This window comes from Saccostrea echinata, unplaced genomic scaffold (assembly GCF_033153115.1).
Source record: "Saccostrea echinata isolate AGI-Se365-2 ecotype Australia unplaced genomic scaffold, CSIRO_AGI_Sech_v1 ptg000033l, whole genome shotgun sequence".
NCBI classification, from domain to species: Eukaryota; Metazoa; Mollusca; class Bivalvia; order Ostreida; family Ostreidae; genus Saccostrea; species Saccostrea echinata.
Window position 1 is genome coordinate 32,080,256 of NW_026889782.1, and position 20,862 is coordinate 32,101,117.

At 36.7% G+C, this 20,862-nt stretch overlaps 2 protein-coding genes across 2 annotated transcripts; one reads left to right on the forward strand and one right to left on the reverse strand.

Moving 5' to 3' along the window:
- Window positions 1–190: 190 nt before the first annotated feature.
- Window positions 191–11,170, reverse strand: LOC133199164 (uncharacterized). Its single transcript, XM_061335024.1, has 9 exons — window positions 10,856–11,170; window positions 9,779–9,812; window positions 9,568–9,656; window positions 9,115–9,243; window positions 8,503–8,619; window positions 8,195–8,279; window positions 7,668–7,866; window positions 6,325–6,518; window positions 191–4,249 (listed from the first exon to the last, which is right to left on the reverse strand). The coding sequence occupies exons 1-9, from the start codon at window positions 11,065–11,067 to the stop codon at window positions 230–232; spliced, it is 5,079 nt and encodes a 1,692-aa protein (XP_061191008.1). The 5' UTR covers window positions 11,068–11,170; the 3' UTR covers window positions 191–229.
- Window positions 11,171–11,433: 263 nt separating this feature from the next.
- On the forward strand, window positions 11,434–19,239 carry LOC133198855 (testis-expressed protein 9-like). The gene is made up of 12 exons (XM_061334810.1): window positions 11,434–11,516; window positions 13,065–13,213; window positions 14,201–14,264; window positions 14,585–14,652; window positions 14,914–14,968; window positions 15,550–15,650; window positions 16,238–16,431; window positions 17,191–17,273; window positions 17,673–17,846; window positions 18,283–18,417; window positions 18,781–18,915; window positions 19,039–19,239. Exons 1-12 carry the CDS (start codon window positions 11,487–11,489, stop codon window positions 19,111–19,113), a joined length of 1,263 nt encoding a protein of 420 aa, XP_061190794.1. The 5' UTR covers window positions 11,434–11,486; the 3' UTR covers window positions 19,114–19,239.
- Window positions 19,240–20,862: the final 1,623 nt, after the last annotated feature.

Sequence of the window (20,862 nt, forward strand, 5' to 3'; positions counted from 1 at the left end):
TGTTACTCTATAACCATGAACAATAAAATTCCTCAAAAGTAGGAAAATTTATCCTAAAAATATAACATTAATAAAGAAATGTTTCACTCATGCAAAATTCAGAAATTTCCACAAATGATAGGAAAAAAAGCTTAAAATATATAATTTCATAATATTTTCCCAAAAGTATTTTTAAAATCATTTGGTCCTAATAAAAAAAAAATGCACTAAAATCAACACCTCTCAAACATCAAATTTCTTGCCTTTTCTCTGACCCGAACTCAAAATTGTCTGCAAAATACTGACTATCCACTGCTTTCAAATCATCCAAGGTTGCCTGGAGGTCGTCTCCATTTAAGTCATGCCCCAGCATTTCATTCAGGTTCCGTCTTGCAGTGAATTGGTCACCGAACCCTGGCTCCTTATCCCCCTCACCCTGGTGTGTCATATCTAACATATCTGATGATAGACTCACATCTCTCTCAATGTTTTTGTATGCTACGATTCCCTCGATATCAAACATGTTGACATTTGGCTGGTCACCCTGGTAATTGACATCCGGAAGCTGAGACAGGGACTGAAGCTTACTCTGACCTTGACCTGGATACTGAAGGTCAATCGGAGAAGTAAGGTCACCCAATATTTGCTTTATACTCTGATTTCTCTTAGTTGTTTTTTCATTCACTTTTTTATTTTCCGAGGCATGAGTTTTCTTAGACAGCTGGGCAAGCTTGTCTGAGAAGTAATATGATTGGCTGCTTACTGTTCCCGAAAGTGGGGGCCCAGACAGAGTGTGGTCATCTGTGAGGTTCAATAAGGGGGTTTGTAAAGTTTTAAATGCCCCCTGTTTGTTCCCTTTCTTAGACTTCCTTTCCATGTCTTGCATAGCTGCACTGTAAGATGGTGGAGCTTGTTTCATGGTTTTTGATTGGATGGTTTCATCATCAATCACTTCACCTGTAACAACTTGTCCTGCCATGGCACTCTGTGAAATTTGACTGGCAATTGTCACAACTGGTCTAATAAGTGTCACTGAGCTATTGTCTATCTTTAATGATGAACCTTGTATAGGCATAAAAGACTGGATGGGCAAACCCTCACTATGGGCCGGAGCTTGGTTTGGAGTTACACAAGGAGACTTGAGATGATATGGTGTAGATGTCTGGAATCGTGGTGATGTCATAGGACTGGGAATGATTCCGTCACTGGTCACGCTGTGGGCAGAATCTGGTCGACATACTGAGAATGAAGTGCTGGACATAGAACTATATGTGGAGTCGCACACATGTGTTCCCGTAGAAACAAGCACTGAGTGAAGAATTGGACTGGGACCTACACTCCCATAACCTGGATCAGAATGGGGAGTCTGGACCATGTTCCGCTCCACTGAATATTCTCTCTGGATCATGTTCCGCTCCAGCGAGGATTCCCTCTTTCTAAGTTTCTCCACAGAGGGAGTGCGCTGTCTCCTGATTGGTCGCTGAGGACTGGCAAATTCCACTCCCCCTGTGGCCGTTTTCTTTGTGGTTTGCTGGTTTTTGTTTGTGCTATTCTGAGTAGGCATCTTATTTGGGGCTGTTAGTTGACTATCCAACATACCCCTGGAAGCATCAGTAACTGACTGTGAACGATACGGAATGCGGAAGGGATCTTCGTCCTGTGTGGGTTTCTCCATCCCTGATGACACTGGTGTAAGGAGGAGGTTCTTGGCCGAGTGAGATCTCTGTGGAAATGAAGAGAGAGTGGGGGACGGGGCAGGTTGAAGAACTGAGGGGTTACACGGAATGTTTTGCAGACTTTTACAGATTTCCTGGACAACCTCCTGCCGAGATAAGCTGCGAGATTTGACAGGATCCATGGTCACCTCCATTTGCTCACTGAGATGAGCCTGTGTCATGCTGTCAGTGATAAACTCAGCTACATCTGGAGGAAGCTCGCTGTCCTGAATTTCCTCTGTCTTCTCTGTCTGAACTGTTTCCTTTAACTGGAAAAAGGATTTCATTCTTTCATCTAATTTTGGTTTTTCTTCAAGTAGCCTCTGTTGAGATTTTCTCAAGGAAAGGGAGGTCACTCCCACACCAGTGTCCTGCTTTTGCTTACAGAGTTCCTTCCCCTTCTTGATAATGTTGGACGGATCGGGAATGCAGACATCTTTAAGTGCATCAGACTCTAGCACAGAAATGTCCGGATAATTTCGTTTCTCTGCTAATTTCAATTTGTCATCAAATGCCCTTGAAACCTCTCTTTGGGAATATCTCTCCTTATCATCTAAGCTACAGGACATAGCTCTCCTGTCGTCTTCCATCGTGAAGTCCGTATCCTCCTCATGACTGGAAACTCTCTGCGCATGTCTTTCTATAAAGCTGCTTCCCTCTATGGACTGGGAGCTGAACAGCTTTCTCTTACGACCAAGAATGGAAGGCGTTTCACGATCCACAGAACACCTGCTTCCAGGTCTGGAGGATACATTTTGATCACTGTCTACAATTTTTGCGAGCTTTGATGGTTTTTCATCTCCAACAGAAGAATCCGAGAGATCAGAGCTATTCAGGTTGTCCACAGTGCTGGGACTTGTTATTTCATATTCTGATAAAGAGGCTGTGCGACTCCGCTCTCTCCTCTGACCAGGATCCAGTGTGGAGCTGGAGCACTCCACGGATCTGTGACTGGATGCTGTAGTTAGTGTTGTTGTTACAGACGTCACAGACTCACTTGTCAGAGAAACCTTGCCTAATCCAGGGTTGACTGGGTTCAGAATTATAATGTATTCACCATGTGGATTTTCTCCACTTGGAAGTGGAAGTGATGTGGCTGGTACTGCAGTAAGTGCACCCACACTGGCCACACCCACTGCAGAAGCTGGGACCACTGTAGTGGATACTGAAAACTGCATCTTAGCTTCTCTTTCTCGTTTTTCTTTCAGAAGTGTAGACACTGACTTGGACCTGTCAATCTTCTCGGAGTCTGGTTTTTCGGGGTATTTCTGTTCTTTCAGTATGGAGGAGACAGTTTTTGCAGGCGAGCCTTTTGGACGTATTGGTGTGAACCTGGACCGGTTTTTCTTTGGAGTGGTTGGTGACTGAGGTTCCGCTTGAGCTGCTGTTCCGGTTGACTTGACTGGAGTGGAGGGAAGATTTGAGCTCAGTGTTATTGGGACTAGCTGGTTTTGAGAATCCTGTGGATCTGAACTGGTTGGCAGATTTAACATGTTAGGTCTTGGTGTCATAATGATGAACTGTTTTCCATTCTCTGTGATTAAAATAGTTTGAGCCTTGTCTGCCAGACAGAGATTTCCATCTGGATCTGAAAAAATATCCTGATCATCATCTGGATTATCTTTCCTGACTTGTGAAAATGGAACAAATGCACTGCGGTTTGAGACAGACGTTTTGGGGATGGTTTGCTGTTCCTTTTGAAGGAAGCTGAGTTGTGGAGATGTTGTGGATGGAAGGGTTGGTTTTGAGCTGATTGGTACTGATATGGATTCAATGACACTAGGAGCAGAGAAGGATCCAGATTTTAAATCTGGATTCTGTTGTTGGTGATCTGGAGATGCACTTAATTGTACATTCACAACACTAGGAATCACTCCTATATCCTGTTCAGAATTGATAAGAAATGATTGATGGACAGTCTCAAGATTTACCTGAGAATGCCCAGTGTCTTCTGATGGATGACAAGCAACCTGTGCTATTTTTACATGCTGAGCCCTATCTTCTAACATAGAAGAATCTCCTCCTGCACAAAGAGGTGGCAGTTGAAATATAGACTCCTCCGACAATAGAGAAGTCATAGGAATGGATTTCTCACTTCTATCACTTTTTAACTCTGGAAGTCTTTCTATAACTTCCATTTCTTCCACTTTACTCTCTCCCATCCTCCAGCTTTCTTCCCTCGCCTTCTCACTCTGAATCACCAAGTCTTCCACCGTCATCATCTCCATTGTAGAATCAGACTCTGAATTCCTCCTCAACTCGGAGTCTACAGACATCCTTCCCATAATGCCTTGGTCCAAATTTATCTGGTCCTCCTTCACCACTGATCCTTTTGATGACTGTAGAGTCACCTCCTCCCCTGAGCTGGTTCCCCCTCCTTTTTCTACAGGGTCCTGTGGTGTAACAGATTTGGTCCTTTTCCTTCGGGAGGATGACGTGGATCTCTGTCGTTGAGGCCTGACTCCACACAGCTCCTGAATTGATGACCGACCTGAGTGTGTCCTCATCTCAGTGTCCTCTGTTTCCTCAAAAATTTTACGAGGAGATACGAGTTCCTGTAATAGTAATGGAAAAGCTATCAAATTTCTACTACATGTACAAATAATCATTTTTTTTTTAGATATAGAATCTTGGAATATATTATATACAGTAAAACATGTTTACAGCAACATGCCAATAATAAATTGATGCTTACGGTGAAGCAATTTTCATTCCTCTTGGCTTTAAAATATATTGTGAATTTAAAGGATATAACGAATTATGTTTATAACGAAGTGAAATTGTCCGTCTCTGGCACTACATTATAAGCATGTTTTACTGTAATACATAATTGAAAAATATTGTCACATTTTGGTGGCAATTTAAAACATTTTTTGACAAATACTTCATTGTCAAAACAATGTTTTTCCTTCTAAAACCAATTATCACTACACTGTAGTAAAACAGATTATTCATTTGATCTATGGGAGAATTTCCACCTTAAATGGATGTACATGTAAGAGATGTGACCTGTGGTTTGTGTAATGTAATACCTATGGTGTTGTGATATGTATCGTATTGTACAGGGCACGTACATGTGGTGTTATAGGGGAGGTATTCTGTGATATGTATCGTATTGTACAGGGCACGTACACGTGGTGTTATAGGGGAGGTATTCTGTGGTATGTATCGTATTGTACAGGGCACGTAAACGTGGTGTTATAGGGGAGGTATTCTGTGGTATGTATCGTATTGTACAGGGCACGTACACGTGGTGTTATAGGGGAGGTATTCTGTGGTATGTATCATATTGTACAGGGCACGTACACGTGGTGTTATAGGGGAGGTATTCTGTGGTATGTATTGTATTTTTACAGTGAATATACAGCATGTAGAATTATAAGGGAAGTGTCCTGTGGAGTATATTTTAGGTATTACTGTTGCGTACTGTACAATGTACATATTATCTTTTTTTTAGTGTCTGGGAGTGGTGTACTACTGTATATTTTAGTGTAGTGGTTTGGTGTACTACTGCAGTACTGAAGGAGACACATGTGGTTTGTTTTGTGTTGTACTACCTGTGGTGTTTTAGAAGAAAAGTTCTGTTGAGTGCATTGTGGTGTACGTAATACATGAGATATTGCAGGAGAGGGGTCAGGGCTTAATTGACCATTTTTGGTAAAGGGTCCTGTACCCTTTCAGTTGGGAATTTTTTCTATTAAAATAGCGGCAAAATTTGGAAATACTGATGACTTGTATTACGTTTTACTTAAGAAATAAGGTATCATTTTTAAAAACATCTACTGGGATATAAATAGGGGTTGGTCACGAGATCAAATTCCATGAAGCCCGAAGGGCTTTATGGTAAATTTGATCTCGTACCAACCGGCATTTATATCCCGATAGATGTTTTAAAGTGATACCTTATTACTTATATTTACATTTGTGACTTAATCATATTATATATTAGCCTGATTATAACATTTACCGCATGAAATGTTTTATTTTTTCAAACTCAACAGCACAAGATTGATCTATTGATTGCGCGTCGACCCTTTATGACGTCACTGAGAAATTACGTCGAACGTTTATGACGCGAGGAACCCGTGTTTATACGGATATAGATACGCGTTGCTTTTAATAGTGTTATATAAAAGAAAACATCTGCAAATGTAAATATTGTAAAATAAAGAGTAAGGTTGTAGATTCATTCCCAGATTCACATCTTAATGATTCATTTATAATCTCAAACTTCAATTTTTTTAAAAAAAAAATTTTTTTATAGAAAGCATTCAAAAATTTAATCTGCTTGTCATTTAGGAATTTTTTTTACACATTTTGGAAAAAAAAGAGTCAATTTTCAATTGGGACAGGGTCCCATTACTGAACCTGGATGTAATCGATATTAAACCCTGGGTGTTCTACCTATTGTATTAGAGATGTTGTGTGGTGGTTTGTTGTGTACTACGTTACCTGTACTGTTGTATTAGTGTTCTCTGGTGTACTACCTGAAGGGTTGTATTTATTTAATGGTGTTCTGAGGTATGTAATGTGGTGTAATTCCTGTGGAGTTATGGGAGATGTGATCTGAGGTGTAGTATTTGTTGTTTTCTTTTAGTCGTGTTCTGTGGTATATATTGTGGTGTACTACCTGTGGTGTAGTGGGAGATGTTATCTGCGGTGTCTGTCTATCCTGTCTCTGTCTCGTTATATTCTCCTCCTTCATCTGCTGTAGTTTCTTTTTCTGTCGCGTCACGTTCTCTCGTTCATGGAGTTTCCTCTGTAATTGTAGCTGGGTCTCTCTGTGTCGATCTCCTCCTGTTGTGTTGGAGAACATGGATGGTGCTGAAAATCATAAGGTATTACATAAATACACTAAACTAATATGTAGTATTTCCAAAATCTAAATGTTTATTATTTACTTCTGGGTATTTTTTATTGTGATAACTGTATACAGGGTTATTTTCACCCATAGTTTAATATTTATGCCCTTTTAATTTCTTCTTGCTCACAACTTAGCCCCAATTTGATTTCACCTGGACACAGTTATGTTTAAGAGATAAAACTGTTTACATTGAATTTGTCATGTTTTAAATTTGCCTTCCAGTGATCAGGGTCGTCCCTAAGAAATGAAGTAGAAGGGGACATTTAAAAAGTAGAAGGGGATCTGGGGTTCCTCACCTAATTGGGAGTTTAGGAGGAATGCCAAAATAACCGGGGGATTACATCATTATAATGATAACCCGGCCCCCGGGTCTTAGGGACAATCCTGTGTGATGAAGGTGAAAGAGGCAAAAATATTTTCCTCTCTACAGTATTAATCTACCTGACTCTCAAACTGATAAACATGATATTTTTTCTCACCATTTGCGATCCACAAACATCTGTTATATATTCACAATGTAAATTGCTGTCTCATATCTTGACATATTAGCATCTGTCAACAACTGTATTGAAACTACATGCTTCAACGAAAAATTCCTCTTCTTCTGAGTAAACTTTGCAATAAAATATAAATAAAATATAAATAGGTCAAAAAATGTTTTTGTCTTTAACACCATGGTACTGTTTTTACAGTGGTTCTCATACAAATGCCCAGGAAGTACAGGTATACTACAACGCTGTAATTTCTGTGGTACCCAACTTAAGCAGTGACCCACCTTTTTGAACCCTGTTTCTACCCAATATAGCAGTGTACAATCTTTTTGGGCCCCTGTCCCTCCCATACTCTAAATGTGAACCATTTTCTGTGCTTCTGTATCTGGCTGTGCCAGGGAACCACCTTCTTGGACCCCCATCTGCACCTAGCTCTAAATCTGAACCATCTTTCTGGGTCTGTGTCGTACCCTACTTTAAATATGACCCATCTTTTTTGGTCTCTGTCTGTACCTTCTTTAAATGTGACCCACCTTGTTGGGCCCCTGTTTGTACCCTACTTTAAATATGGCCCACCTTTTTGGGCCCATGTTTGTACCTACTTCAAATGTAACCCACCTTTTTGGGCCCCTGTCTCCTCCATGGCTGCTATAACAGTGAAGGCAGACACAGACTTGCTGTTGACAAATAAACTTGACACCAGGTACTCCGCCAGTTCCCGCATTCCGTTAAAATTCTGTTCCAGGAGCTTCATAGCCCACTCCAACACCAGGTCACATGATGCTCCAAACAGATGGTTATCCTCCGTCTTCTCATCCTATAATGCACCAATCAGAATTCAAAATCAAATATAAACAACCAATCAAAACTTAAAATCAAATAGAAAAAAATACCGTTAAGAACAGCTCAGTTGGTCATGACAACAAAAGGCTTATTTAAATTAATAAATTTTCTTTCTGAAAATTCATTCACAAAATTATTATTTTTTTAAACACTCAATTTAGCTCAAATATGAGGGAAAACGATTTTATAATAAACATCAATATGAATTACCTTTAATGCACATATATACAAATCATCAAAGTGCAGAGTTCAACAATATAGTAGCCTGATATTCATATTGAAAGCTAAGCTATGGGAATAACCTTGTCTTGGGGAGCACTGATGTCTATTTCTGGTAACGATGGAGCCTCAACATCCAGCTTCTTCCTTAGGCCTCCATAACAGTACGTAAAACTAGGTCAAGGTCATTAAAACTCTCAACATTCATAGATAGTCAGAAAAAGAAATAAATTTGGCAAAAATATTTTTTCATTTAAGAGACAGTCACAATATTAACCTGCCCTTTTTCTTCAAAATTAATTTAAAAAATAGATATGAAATATATGAGATATATATCAGATCTATATGTTGATCTTGACATAATATTTGGACAGTGTGAGGTTAAGGATATCTTGATTGTCCTCTCTGGCCGAGTCTCCTTGGTTTGACATTGGGGAAAACAGTCTTCATCAGCTTCCCAAAGTCAGCATTACAGAGGGGTACCAGACTGTGGTTCTCACAATATAACCTGTAAATGTTGGTCAAATAAAGGAATAAGAAATTTACAATACAGTCTGTAAATACTGGTAGAACAAAGGAGTATGAAATTTACAATACTGTCTGTATATAATGGTAAAATAAAGGAATAAGAAATTAACAATAAATTCTGTAAATATTGGTCAAATAAAGTATTATGAATACTGTTTGTAAACAATGGTCAAATGAAGTGTGATAGTATTTTGAAATTTACAATAGTGCTTGTACATGGCCCCAGGAAAAAGTTAGTCCTCACAACATCCTGTATCACTTTCAATAATTTTACTTCTCCTTTTCAAGTATTCAAGACTGTAGCAGAGGTTAAATAAAGCTGCAATCTTGAATGACTTGCTAGTCTAGCTGCCACATAGGGAAAACAAGTTTATTATCTAGCCTAGTAGCTAGGCTAGCTGCTACAACCATAACACAGCCCAGAATTCACCCCTAAATGCAATACTGGTTCCCTTTAATTAAATCTTACACTTACTTGTATTCATCATACACTTCCTGTTTGGGCAGACAGATTTCTATATCCTCTTCCAGGTGAGATTTTATCCAGGTGTAAGCCAGGCTCTGTTCTACTCTGTTGGCCTGCTTGGAGTAAGGCGTGGGGGTTCTGTATTTAAAAAAAAAATGCAAACATGGTCAGAGCTCGGAACCTGTGACCTTGGCTGCAATTCTACAAATTATGAAGTTGAAACCTTTCTTTTCCTAAATGAAAGTTTAAGAGACTTTGGAAGTTCCTGCAAAATGATAATCAAATATAGACCTTTAAGCTTGTGAATATATCAAACATATTATGGCTATGTCTAAATTACAGAGGGGATGATTGCTTTTTATCAAATATCATCACTCTTACAAAATAACTCATTTGAGTTATTTTTGGAAATAACTGTTTACATTATGCCTCTGACTGTTCAGTACATTAAGTATGTCTTACCTTCTCAGTTCCTCTGAAGATGTGTCCCCCGTCGGAAGCTTCAGGTACAATACAAATTTCTCCACATCAGACAAATTCTTTATTTCTCCCTACAACAAGATTTATTTATAACTCTTCCCATATTACGTGCAATAACAATACAATTATTTGAAAGAAACATAAATCAAAAGGAAATTTTGATGGTATGTAATGGTATGTAATTGCTACTTACCAGAAGTCTGTCAATTTTCCCTTTTGCTTCAATACTGAAAAAGAAATTACAACCATTACAATGATTATTATTACAGTTGAATCAACACTTTTCAAAAGTTATGTCCCTTGACTGCCATCTCTGGTGAAAAACCTATAGTTTACTATTATAACTAGACTTTGACCTTTCCGTTGACCCTTCACATGGACACAAATTTTGGATTGGACTATACTGTCAGTGATACTATGTGTATCTCGACAAGCAAACATTAAAAAGAGACTAAAACAATATGCTTCATAAATTGCATCCTAATTGTCCATATACTGAGGTGTTCTATATCATAGATGTTCTTATGCAATTGATGCAGCAAGTGAAATGTCAGACATGCTAGTGATCACAAATTATTGGGAGCTTAATAGACTAACGTGTAAGAACAGGAAAAATTCTATTAAAATCTGTATATTTGTCATGCAATTTTCTGTGAGACCTTCCCAGAACTCCTTTGCTACCAGGATTCCATGCGATAATGGCCAATAAACAGTCCCACAGTTATCCTGTTTAAAGATTTAGTTCTCGCAGAGAACTTAAACAAAACAAAAATAATTATTGCATCTATTCTACGGGGCCTTTCTTTAGAAAATTGTGAGAGGCCTATTAAGACTCGGTTATGGATATGCAAGTTACATATGATATGACATGACGTTATGCGATGTCACAATCCAGATTGTCCCGAGTGATGAGGCAGTTCAAAGTGTAATTGTAACAGGAGAGGAGAAAACGCAGTGGATCTGACTAGCGACCGGAATTCGAACTCCAGCCCCCTGAATCTCCAGTCAGGTGCTCTACCAACTGAGCTATCTGGCCAATGGCGATCCAACCCGTCTCATGTACCCCCTCCAAGGGTGGCACCGTAAAACATATTAAGAAGTATTTTACATAGAAATTATTAAAAGGAAAAAAATAGGGAAAACAACCCTCAAATGTTGCTCTTATATTTTGAACCTTATATTTTAAGGTTATCACGAATAGGCAAACAACATGAAAAAGTTGATGTCATCACCCAGTGTCAATAATCACAAAGTAATGCTGTAGACACACCTGATCCGTGACTCCAGTCCATCCCCGATACTGCTGTACCTGCCTTCAGTCCGATGTTTTCTATTCTGCTTTACATGGAACGGTCCTCCACCCAGCGACTCCGAGCAGAGTCCTGAACTAGCGTCATGACGCACGCTACTTTGTGCGTTTAACTTGTTTCTGCTTTCAAATTCAAGGCCTACATCGCTGACCTGTAGAAAATTAGTGGACATTGTAGAATGTACGGTGATTTGAGGGGAAATCACGTCTTTTTCGACACATGGCGTCCAATATTTTTGTAAATATTTGTATCTTCGATTACATATATATTTCTGCGCATGCGTTGAATATCACAAGTGGGTTTCAAGTCGTAAAAACGGATATTTTTGAAAAAAAAAAATCATTCTTTGTAGCAATAATATCAAACTTTCTGATACACTTGTCCTTATTCAATTTTTTTCTTATTATAAGTTTGTTAGATTTTTTTATTCAATCGATAGTAACATCTACTTATCATTTTCTTTTTTTCAATTACATTTCAAGACCGATTGCAATTTTATCCGATCTTGACCCACTTTTTCTTTTGCGATTTTGCTAAAATATTGGCAACATTTACGACTTTCATTATTAGTCGTAAAGTAGATTGTAAATCATGTCTGAAGCACAGTCAAGAAATAATTCAGTAAGTAAGGATAGTTTTAAGTCATTTTATCGTGTTAGTTGCTAACTTGTTTGTTTTTTAATGCATTTTCTATGGATTTTCTATTTTTTTCCAGTAAAGGGTGTTGAAGACATTCACATTGCATGAAACATGAAAATCACTAGTTGCTACGAACGCTTCGAACTCAGTTGACCAAACTGTTACTCCCCACCGGGCACCCTCTTTATTATATCTGAATACAGAACAGAATATTTATTTCTCTCCACTTACATCAATTCAATACTATGTTTCATCAACAGCAGTTAATGGTCTTAATCAGTAGGGCTGTCACGGTTCCAAAATTTTTCGGGTCGGGTCGGTTCTGTAAATTTTCGGTTCGGTTTCGGGTTTTTCGGGTTGGTTATTTACATCTATTTTAAACCTTAATTTCATGAATTTAACTTGAAAAATCTTTACTTGTTACATTAAATTTACATTGAAAACAAGCCTTAACCATGCGAACGTCTAGACATCGGTGACTTGGCCTACTATTAGCCACAACCTGACTATTCCTGCTCGTTTTGATAATTATCTAATACTTCCGTGACAAATGTTTTGTCATGGAATGAAGTAGATTTCAGTTTTGATGTTTATTTATCACTGTTATCGTCATCATTCCTTTGATTTCAACGCCATTTTTTGTATTGAACAGACTCTAATATATAAACCAGACCTGAACCGAAATCCAGAAAAATGGAACCAGAACCGAACTGAACAACTTGGACCGCGGTTCTGGGTTATTTTGGGTACTCGTGACAGCCCTATTAATCAGGAATGTTCTCATGGTGTATAGACTGAAGGCTCTACATATTCTCTTTAGAGAAGCGAACAGGAATACATGTAGCTAGCATCTACTTCTTTTTACAGATCTTTATTTTTGAATTCTAGAAAACATGTAAATGCTGGAACCGCCTTTCCGGTCACAGTCCATACTGTGACAAAAGTTTCGACTTCGCATGTACACACTTGTATTCAAAATATTTTTTAGCTCACTGTGCAATTTTGATGTTGATGTTGGCATCCTGATCCAAATAAATCTATCCCCAAGTACTGTGTTGACTTTTAAGGATGAAGCTTCGGTAGTTGCTTACTAATAGGCAGGTTTCAGAGGATGGATTTGATCAGGTGTTGCAAAATTGTTATAGATTCTGAAATGATACGATATTTCAAAGCAAATCTGTGAGACCAACTTCAATTAATGCTTAGTGGGAAAATTTGTCCATCATTCGCAAGAAAGATAGAGGAACATCCTTTGATAATGTTCAAAAATAAACAATTTTGTTTAAAAAAATATTTATTTTGAAAAAAAATTAGTGACTGTCAATTTTAAAATTTTCAATTGATTGTCACCAACATGCTGCCTTCAGTGACTATCGTAACAACACTAATTTGATCAAAATAATTTGGCAGATTACTAGCCAGATTTTTGGATCAAATCCATCAATCCATCCCCAAAATTCTATAAACCTGTGATCCTTTTTCCCCATTAGGAAAAGTATTTTTTAGCATTTGTATATTTTTTTTATTTAGGCTAAACAAGCCAGACCTTTGTCAGGGAGACAGTCTTCCCATGGCATTAAAAACACAAATGTCCCATCCAGGGGTGGATCTGGGAATTTGTCTGCTTCCAGAGGTGGAACTGGTGTCAGAGATTTAGCCAGCAAAGAAGAGGAATACAAGTAAAAGTTTTACACATTTTGTACTGCCTTCCATGTCATTTTTAATTGAAACATGTAAACACGGATTACAGTCAGTTAACCAGGTTTTATTGTCACAAACAGTTCACATAGGGGCGCGGATCCTAATATGCGCAGGTGTCACTGATTACAATAGGTGACGATATACAGTAGCTGTGTGAGTTGTAAGTGGATGTGTGGATGGTGAAAAGCTATAATAAACAAATACAAATATACAAATACAAGCTACAAACAAAATCACTACAAAGACACAAAGTTTGAATGAACTCGATCAAGTTACATTCCTGACAAATTAGATACACAGATTTACTCGCTAAAAGTACACATGAACTTTTACAGAGGTTTTTAATGTCGCTTTACATTAGCCTTAAAGTTGCAGCTTTAAAAAGAATTAACTGAAAACTTGTAAAACTTACATTGTGATCGGCCACAGTTTCTCCGAGATTAATAATGTCTGGACATGTACATTTCTGAGTCTTTTACAAGAATGAATTTTGTGAGTGAAAATACAGACTAAATAGTAATCTACACAGGAAACAGCATAGTTTCATAGTTAAAATAAATATCAAACTGCAGGCCCTCCCAAGTTAAATAAACAAAACGCAGCAGATTTTGACTTTAACATAAACAGCAGACAGGACTTTATGGTCAGTCAGCAAAATTCAAGCGTGAGAATATGATTATAAAAACAATTTGAACAATGAACAATGTATTTAGTCATACAGATATTGACACATTTGCGACTGTACCTAAAAATGCAAAATCTGCAATTCTAAATAACAATGTACAGAATGTAAGACATTACACATTTACTAAAAAGTGATCTCTTTATTCACTTTTTTTGATAAACTTGAGCTTGATTTACCATATGTTTTCATTCACCTTAAAAATGGCTTTTAAAGAGTCATATGTATGGAGTAGGGTGGACATACTTCTGAGTGTTGAATTTTTTGTTGACGTCTTTTTTAGGAAGTTAAATGCAGAGTTGGAGGCAAAGACAGCCAACCTTGTAGCAGAGGCAGAGGAAGTCCTGGTAAGTGTACTGGTTCTTAAATATTTACTGGTAAATAAAAGGCTGTTAGATGTTGGGTTGAAAGAAATAATTTGGAAGAGACCATTGCCCTTCATTCAGCAATCTTGAAAGTCCATAATTAAATAAAATCTTGCAGGGCCTTGAAGTTCAGATCTTCAAATTTAACATAAATATTAGTTATGCTTCTTTAAAAACTATCCACCTTGCTGAAAAGTTTCTGATCTTATGCTTTATGACAGACAAACATTTCTCAAGCTGATTGTAAGATTAATGTCTAATTAAATGTATTGAATTTTACTTAATTTTAAATTTCATTCCAGCGAGAACAGGAATCTGTTCTGTCTAAGTCCCGTCTCCTTGACAACATCAACTCTGAGGAATTCCTCAAGTAAGTGTCAGATATAAACTACTGTTTCTCATTTGGAAAAGGAGAGGGGTTTCTGGTATTATTGTGCTCTGTAGGAGAATGCTTAAAGGGAGAACACTTGTAATTTTATCAGTAAATTTTGCCTTTAACCCAGAAATATTACAAAATTAGAAAAAATTACATGAAATTCGTATCAAATTCATACCTATGAATACAAGAAACTTTAGCTCTATTGCTAGATTTTCTTGATCATCATCATCTATATTTTTTTTTTTTTGACAGAGAATTTGATGAAGACATAACAGGCCCAAATGAGAACACAGAATTAACAGCCAGGGTACAGACTGTGTAACAGATTTCTTATTATTAGAGAGGTGGAGATTTCATACGTGTACGGGCATGTCTAGTAGGGGAATTCCCTAAATTCCTCGTGTATTAATTCATTAGTTTTAGTGTTACAAAGACACTGACCACAGTGTACATGTTCATAATACATGTCATAAAAATCTCAATGACAAAAACATGTATTTATACGTAAAAGTATATGCACACATATATGTGCGCATACAGGTTTGAGATCTCAACCTCTCTATTATATCTGAATATTATACACTAACAATGAAACTAAAGTTTTGAAAGTAGTAAAGTCATTTTAATGTTATCAACAGAAGACAAGTGATGTAGAGTTTCAGGTTTCATATTGAACCTTTGAGGCTTGGAAAAATTAAATATTAGTTTTAACAGTTGAAAATGAATTGATCCTTTTAGTTGTAAATTTCATACAGATATCAAATTTTCCACTACTCTCTTCAAAGAGTTTTAATCATAGGTAATCATAGGTATGAAAAAACATTGTGTGTGAAGTTGATGCAGATTTGTAGGTAATCAATACTGACTTCAACAGTGATTTTTTTTCAGCCCTCCTCAAGACCAAGTTCTAAACTGACCAATCAGATTCGACCACAATCCACCAATCAAAGTCGTGCACAATCTAAAACAAAGCGTCCAATTTCTGCAAAGTAAGTAAAATTTAATACTACATACGTGGAAATTTTGCCCCCCCCCCATTTTATTTTTGCTCCTTTCACCCTACTCACAAGTGGGAATATTTAAAATGGGGCAAATTCAAAAAACACTTTGTAATTTCTTTAACAGAACTATGATAAGGCGAATTTAAAACAGGGAAAAATTGTTTGCACGCGTGAAGGGGGAAAGTAACACTGGGCGGAAATAACCCTGTTTACAGTGTAGAGTCCTTAGCAAAGACTCTAATCTGTGCGTAGATAATTAAAGTGCACTGTAAATCTCTCCCATACAATTTTTATGATTTGGTCATTCAAATTGATGTTTATAGAGTGCTTGTAGAAATTTCTCTTTATATGATATTTTGTTCCTACCGAGTACGGTAATCTTTTCTTTGAAATAACATATACGGTATAAGTGCCAAAATTTATTTTTTCATTCCTTTCATTTTTTTTTTCTTTTGGATTGAGGCATTTTTAAAAATGCATCATTGCAGAGTATTCTTTTTTCACATTATGATTGAGGGATAAATTTGAATCATGTATCCTATTTCCTTTTCAAAAACTAATTCTTCGATCCCTAGATCTCAGCCTCGCAGTACGAAGTCAAACATAGCTGATGATGTAGCTGTCCCAGACGAGACGTTTATGACGGATTTTAAGAACTTCTCTCTACAGAACACAGTAGCTAACATTGAAGGTCAGATAGACAGCGGTGATCTCCCCTTGGAGGAAGAAGACGATGTTTTACCTCATGCTGCGGCAGACATGGGAACAGGTTAGTATACTGAATGCTGGGAACAGGTTAGTAATGAATACTGGGAACAGGTTAGTAATGAATACTGAGGTTGTTGTGCATTAAGTTTTCTGAAAAACAGGCAGGATTAACTTTTAGATAATTTTGATACCGTTATGAAAGAGCAATTTCCTGCCTTGATTCTTACCTTTAAGATGAGGGAACTAGATCACTTTAGCAACCATCCCAGAAACAAAAGCTGACAAAACTAGTGTGATCTTGAAGTTTTCTCCACTTCCTCTTTGCTTCTTTTAATTTTTGGCTGTCACCTTGTTGCTCACTCACATTATGTCAACTTCATGCACTTACTGTGTTGCCCTAAAGAGAAAATGTGAGGGAGTGAGTCCTATTAGTTCCAGGAATATTTTATATACTTGTGTAATTGTTTGGGTCATGGATGAAGGAGACCTGGGTTTGATGCCTGGTCCAGCCACACATTTTCTCCTTTTCTGTTACATAATTTGGTGCCTGGAACTGGAAGTGACAGGTGAAAGACCTACCAGGGAGGAACCTGGTTTGGTGTGTTCAGGTGTCAAAGACCGTAAGGGAGGGGGAAATATGTGGATTCATTCACCAGTGGCAAGATAGCTCAGTTGATAGAGCACCTGACTGGAGATTCAGGGGGCCCGGGTTTGAATCCCAGTCTGGTCCATCACATTTTCCTCCTAGTCCATTACACATGGTATTTTTTTAAAGTTTTCCACATGTAATCAATGTATAATTTTTTGCGTAATCTTACAGAGGCGACAATCCGATTTTTGAAGGCCAAGCTACGAGTGATGCAGGAAGAGGTCGATAGGTTATCTCAAGAGTGTAACAAAAAGGTACATAAGTCATATGTTAAATCCTAAAATTTAGAGTAGCTGAGCGAAACAAAATGGAAAATATCATGCCTTCCCTGTATGGTTTTATAGACTAAATATTTCTTACTGAAGAGTTAAGTAAAACAAACAATGATGTGATAAGACTATAGTCTGCTAATTATGATTAGCTCACAAATAAGTTCATGACATTTAAAAGTTGATGCACAAACTGAAATTTAATGGATTTCTTGAATATCCAAAATCATAATAAAGAAAGCAATTGAGAGCCTTTTTTTCAAATTGAATACTGGTGTTTATATGGATGTGGATCAGAGATCTTGAATAAACTGTACAGGTTAATTACCATTACTAAACTTCAATTAAAGACTGTATTAAGTATTTACAAAATTAAATTTTCAGGATGAAGCAAACACTGGCTTGTCGTCTCGCATTAAAGAACTAGAGGAGGAACGAGGACGCATGCACCGAACAAATGCAGCACAACAGTCACAGATGGATAAATATAAAAAGATCGCGGAGGAGGCACGGGGAAAATCAGAGAGTGTGGAGGGTCAACTGACAGCTGTACGCAAGGTAGGTAACTCTGAAAAGTAAATATAGATACAAAAAGATCGTTTAGAAAATGTTTGGTTAATCACAGAGCATGAAAGCTCAACTGTTAAAATTTACATAACTGAAAATTAAAGGATCAAATACATAGTATTTGAACAGTGAATTCTAGATGTAACAATCCTCAAGGTACTTAACTCTGATATGTAAAGTGACCAAATGCATAGTATTCTAATGGTGAATTTAGGTATGTGTAAATTATGAACATAAAGGCCTGTATAAGATTTGACTTAAAAATGTGACTACATATTTTCACTTAAACCAGTATCTTTTCTTTTCGTGAATTTACCCAATAAAATTTTTTAACTAACATGTCTTACTAACACAGGTGGTCACATTGTTTAGACCCACACATTTGACTTAACTTTTTGACAAATCTGTGTCTGTTTTTTTTTTGTAGGAGCTGGAGCAGATGAAGCGTCAACAGAAACAACAGACGACCTCACAGAGTGCCACAGAAGTACGCCTGAACCGAGCCCTGGAGGAGATAGAGAAATATAAAGAACAGTTATCCAGACATAAATCTACATCCAAGGTAAGAATAATCCATAAAATCAAAGTACTGAAAGTACTGGAGGAGATAGAAATACAAAGAACAGTTATGAACTTATCTACACATAAATCTACATCCAAGGTAAAGATAACCGTACTGAAAGTACTAGATTATTAGATAGAATCAAAGTACTGAAAGTACAGGATGGAGATGATGGTTTGGGTAATGAAGTTATATTGTTATCCAATTCATAATTAACAAATATCTATTTACTTGAGGTAGAAAATCAGTGTGGAACCAAATGCAACACTGCTTGATCTAGAGACAATACAATAGACATAAAGGTATGCACTGTGTATGAAATTCACTCTGTTCAATTGAATTTTAATAATTTTCTTTAACCAGGAATCCACAGAACAGGAAAGGAAGAGACTTGATCAGCTGGTGAATGACAACAAACGACTGGAGAAACAGAAAAATGAACTCATGGCAGGGTTCAAAAAACAGCTCAAACTCATAGATGTACTCAAAAGACAGAAGGTGAAAATACTAAAACAACTCTTACTCCGTAGGCATGCTCAGAAATACGGAGTTTTATAGCTGTCCACCTTCATTTTTTCACTATTTAATTTTAATAAGTAAGTCATTCTTTTTTAATTCCAGATGCACATTGAGGCAGCCAAGATGTTGTCATTTTCTGAGGAGGAGTTTGTTAAAGCTCTAGAATGGGGCAGCTAGCAATTGTTAATTATTGTACAGACATTCTCAAATGTAGATCCCTAGGTCTGCTTCACCAAGTGGTGTTGCAAGGAAAAATTTATGTACATTTTGCTTATTGACTAAATTTATAAAATATAAAAGATATTGGTTTATTTTTTATCGACTGAGACAGGCTACTGACAAGTAAGTTAATGCTACAGTGGTATCAACAATCTGGTTTGAAGACAAAATTTTGTAAATTGTTTAGTCAATACAATGACTGTGTTTGCAAAATTTTGTAAAATTGTGTTGAATGTCATACAAATTGTTTGGCCATTGGTTTGATACTATTTTCAAGTACAGATTACTCTTTTTACTGGATTAATACTGAGGACTAAAGGTGGGTGTGACCAATGAATATGGGATGCTTTTTCTACATGACACCTGATCCCATCTCTGATATTTCCAGTAATCCTTGTTTACCTAGCTCTCTGTAACAAAAAAATGTCTTTAAGAATGGGATATTTTTTTAAACACTTTACAGAAGTTATTTTCTGTTGGCATGTTAAGTTCATAAAATATTGGGGAGGGGGAAGGGTTGCTATATACCATTTAACAATTGTTTTGGTGAGAAATAAGAAATTAATCCTGTCAAAGAAACAAAAAATATTATTTTAGCTAAAATTTCCTCAAAATGTGTTTAAAGGTGGTACCAGTATAAAGTATCCTAAGAATTGAAATTTATTGGAACTCTTGAATTACAGAAAATAAGAGAAGAGTGTCGCAAGGAACGCTGGTGTCGCCTGCTTTATAGCGTCATAAAAATTATATTTACATCCACTGAATATTTTCTCCTTTATTTCTAAAGAAAACCATTGCCTTTTATCAGTTCATGAAAACACTAGGCATATCAGTGATATCACCTGTACAGATTTCTTGATCAGTGGCTGTTCCATCAATGAAACGTACTATGACGTACATATCAATAATACAATAGTTAATCTTTTTAATCCTACTTTAAATGATTATTTATACAGATATAAACAATAAAATGTCTTTCTTTGGTTGTTAGTAAGGCTTATGTATTTTTTCTGCAACAGCTGCGACATTAATTTTCGTACTAACAACCAAAGAAAGCATTTTATTGTTAAAGTAAACATAGCTACTTATATGCTATACTAGCATTATAGTTCTTGGATAATTGCCTGCAAAGAAAAAAGAAACATCCACGGATAGTAATAAGATTACGATACAAAGAATCAGTAGTAATATGATTCTCCAAACCTCAAAGCTGAAATAAATTTAAAAAAAATTGAAATTATTAGAAATAATTATTGTCTTTAATTTCACAGTATATATTTTGATATCCATTATTTTCTTTTCACAAGGTGTTTCAAGAGGTTTTTAAAAATTTTAAGAGATTTAGTTTAAAAAGTATGTTTTGAATTGCTAGCTAGAAATATTTGTCATTTACAAAAAACAACAAGAGGCCCAAGGGCCTGAACGGTCACCTGAGTATAACACAACAATTAAGAGGATCCACAGAGTATAAAATGAGCTGAAAGGTGAAGCTTTGTTGCCCAAAAGCAAGAAAAATAGGGTGATCAGGATCAACAAAATAATTAGTCTAGTGTTCATTAATAGTTCATAAATTAGGTTCTAACCTGTTCCCCATTTATCACTATCACCATTCAGTTATTAACAAACTAATTAGTGCTTCTGTACTATTTTAATTCTTTGTTGAAATCTCTTACATTGGACTCCTTTGGTCTTTGATGAACATTGAAT

Coding starts and splice junctions, on each gene's coding strand:
- LOC133198855 (XM_061334810.1), top strand. CDS start 11,487: ATGTCTGAAGCACAGTCAAGAAATAATTCA. Junction 13,214..14,200: donor AGCAAAGAAGAGGAATACAA/GTAAAAGTTTTA, acceptor CGTCTTTTTTAG/GAAGTTAAATGCAGAGTTGG. Junction 14,969..15,549: donor ACACAGAATTAACAGCCAGG/GTACAGACTGTG, acceptor ATTTTTTTTCAG/CCCTCCTCAAGACCAAGTTC.
- LOC133199164 (XM_061335024.1), bottom strand. CDS start 11,067: ATGTCCACTAATTTTCTACAGGTCAGCGATGTAGGCCTTGAATTTGAA. Junction 8,280..8,502: donor GGCCAGAGAGGACAATCAAG/ATATCCTTAACC, acceptor ACCTAGTTTTAC/GTACTGTTATGGAGGCCTAA. Junction 7,867..8,194: donor TCAGTGCTCCCCAAGACAAG/GTTATTCCCATA, acceptor GGTGCATTATAG/GATGAGAAGACGGAGGATAA.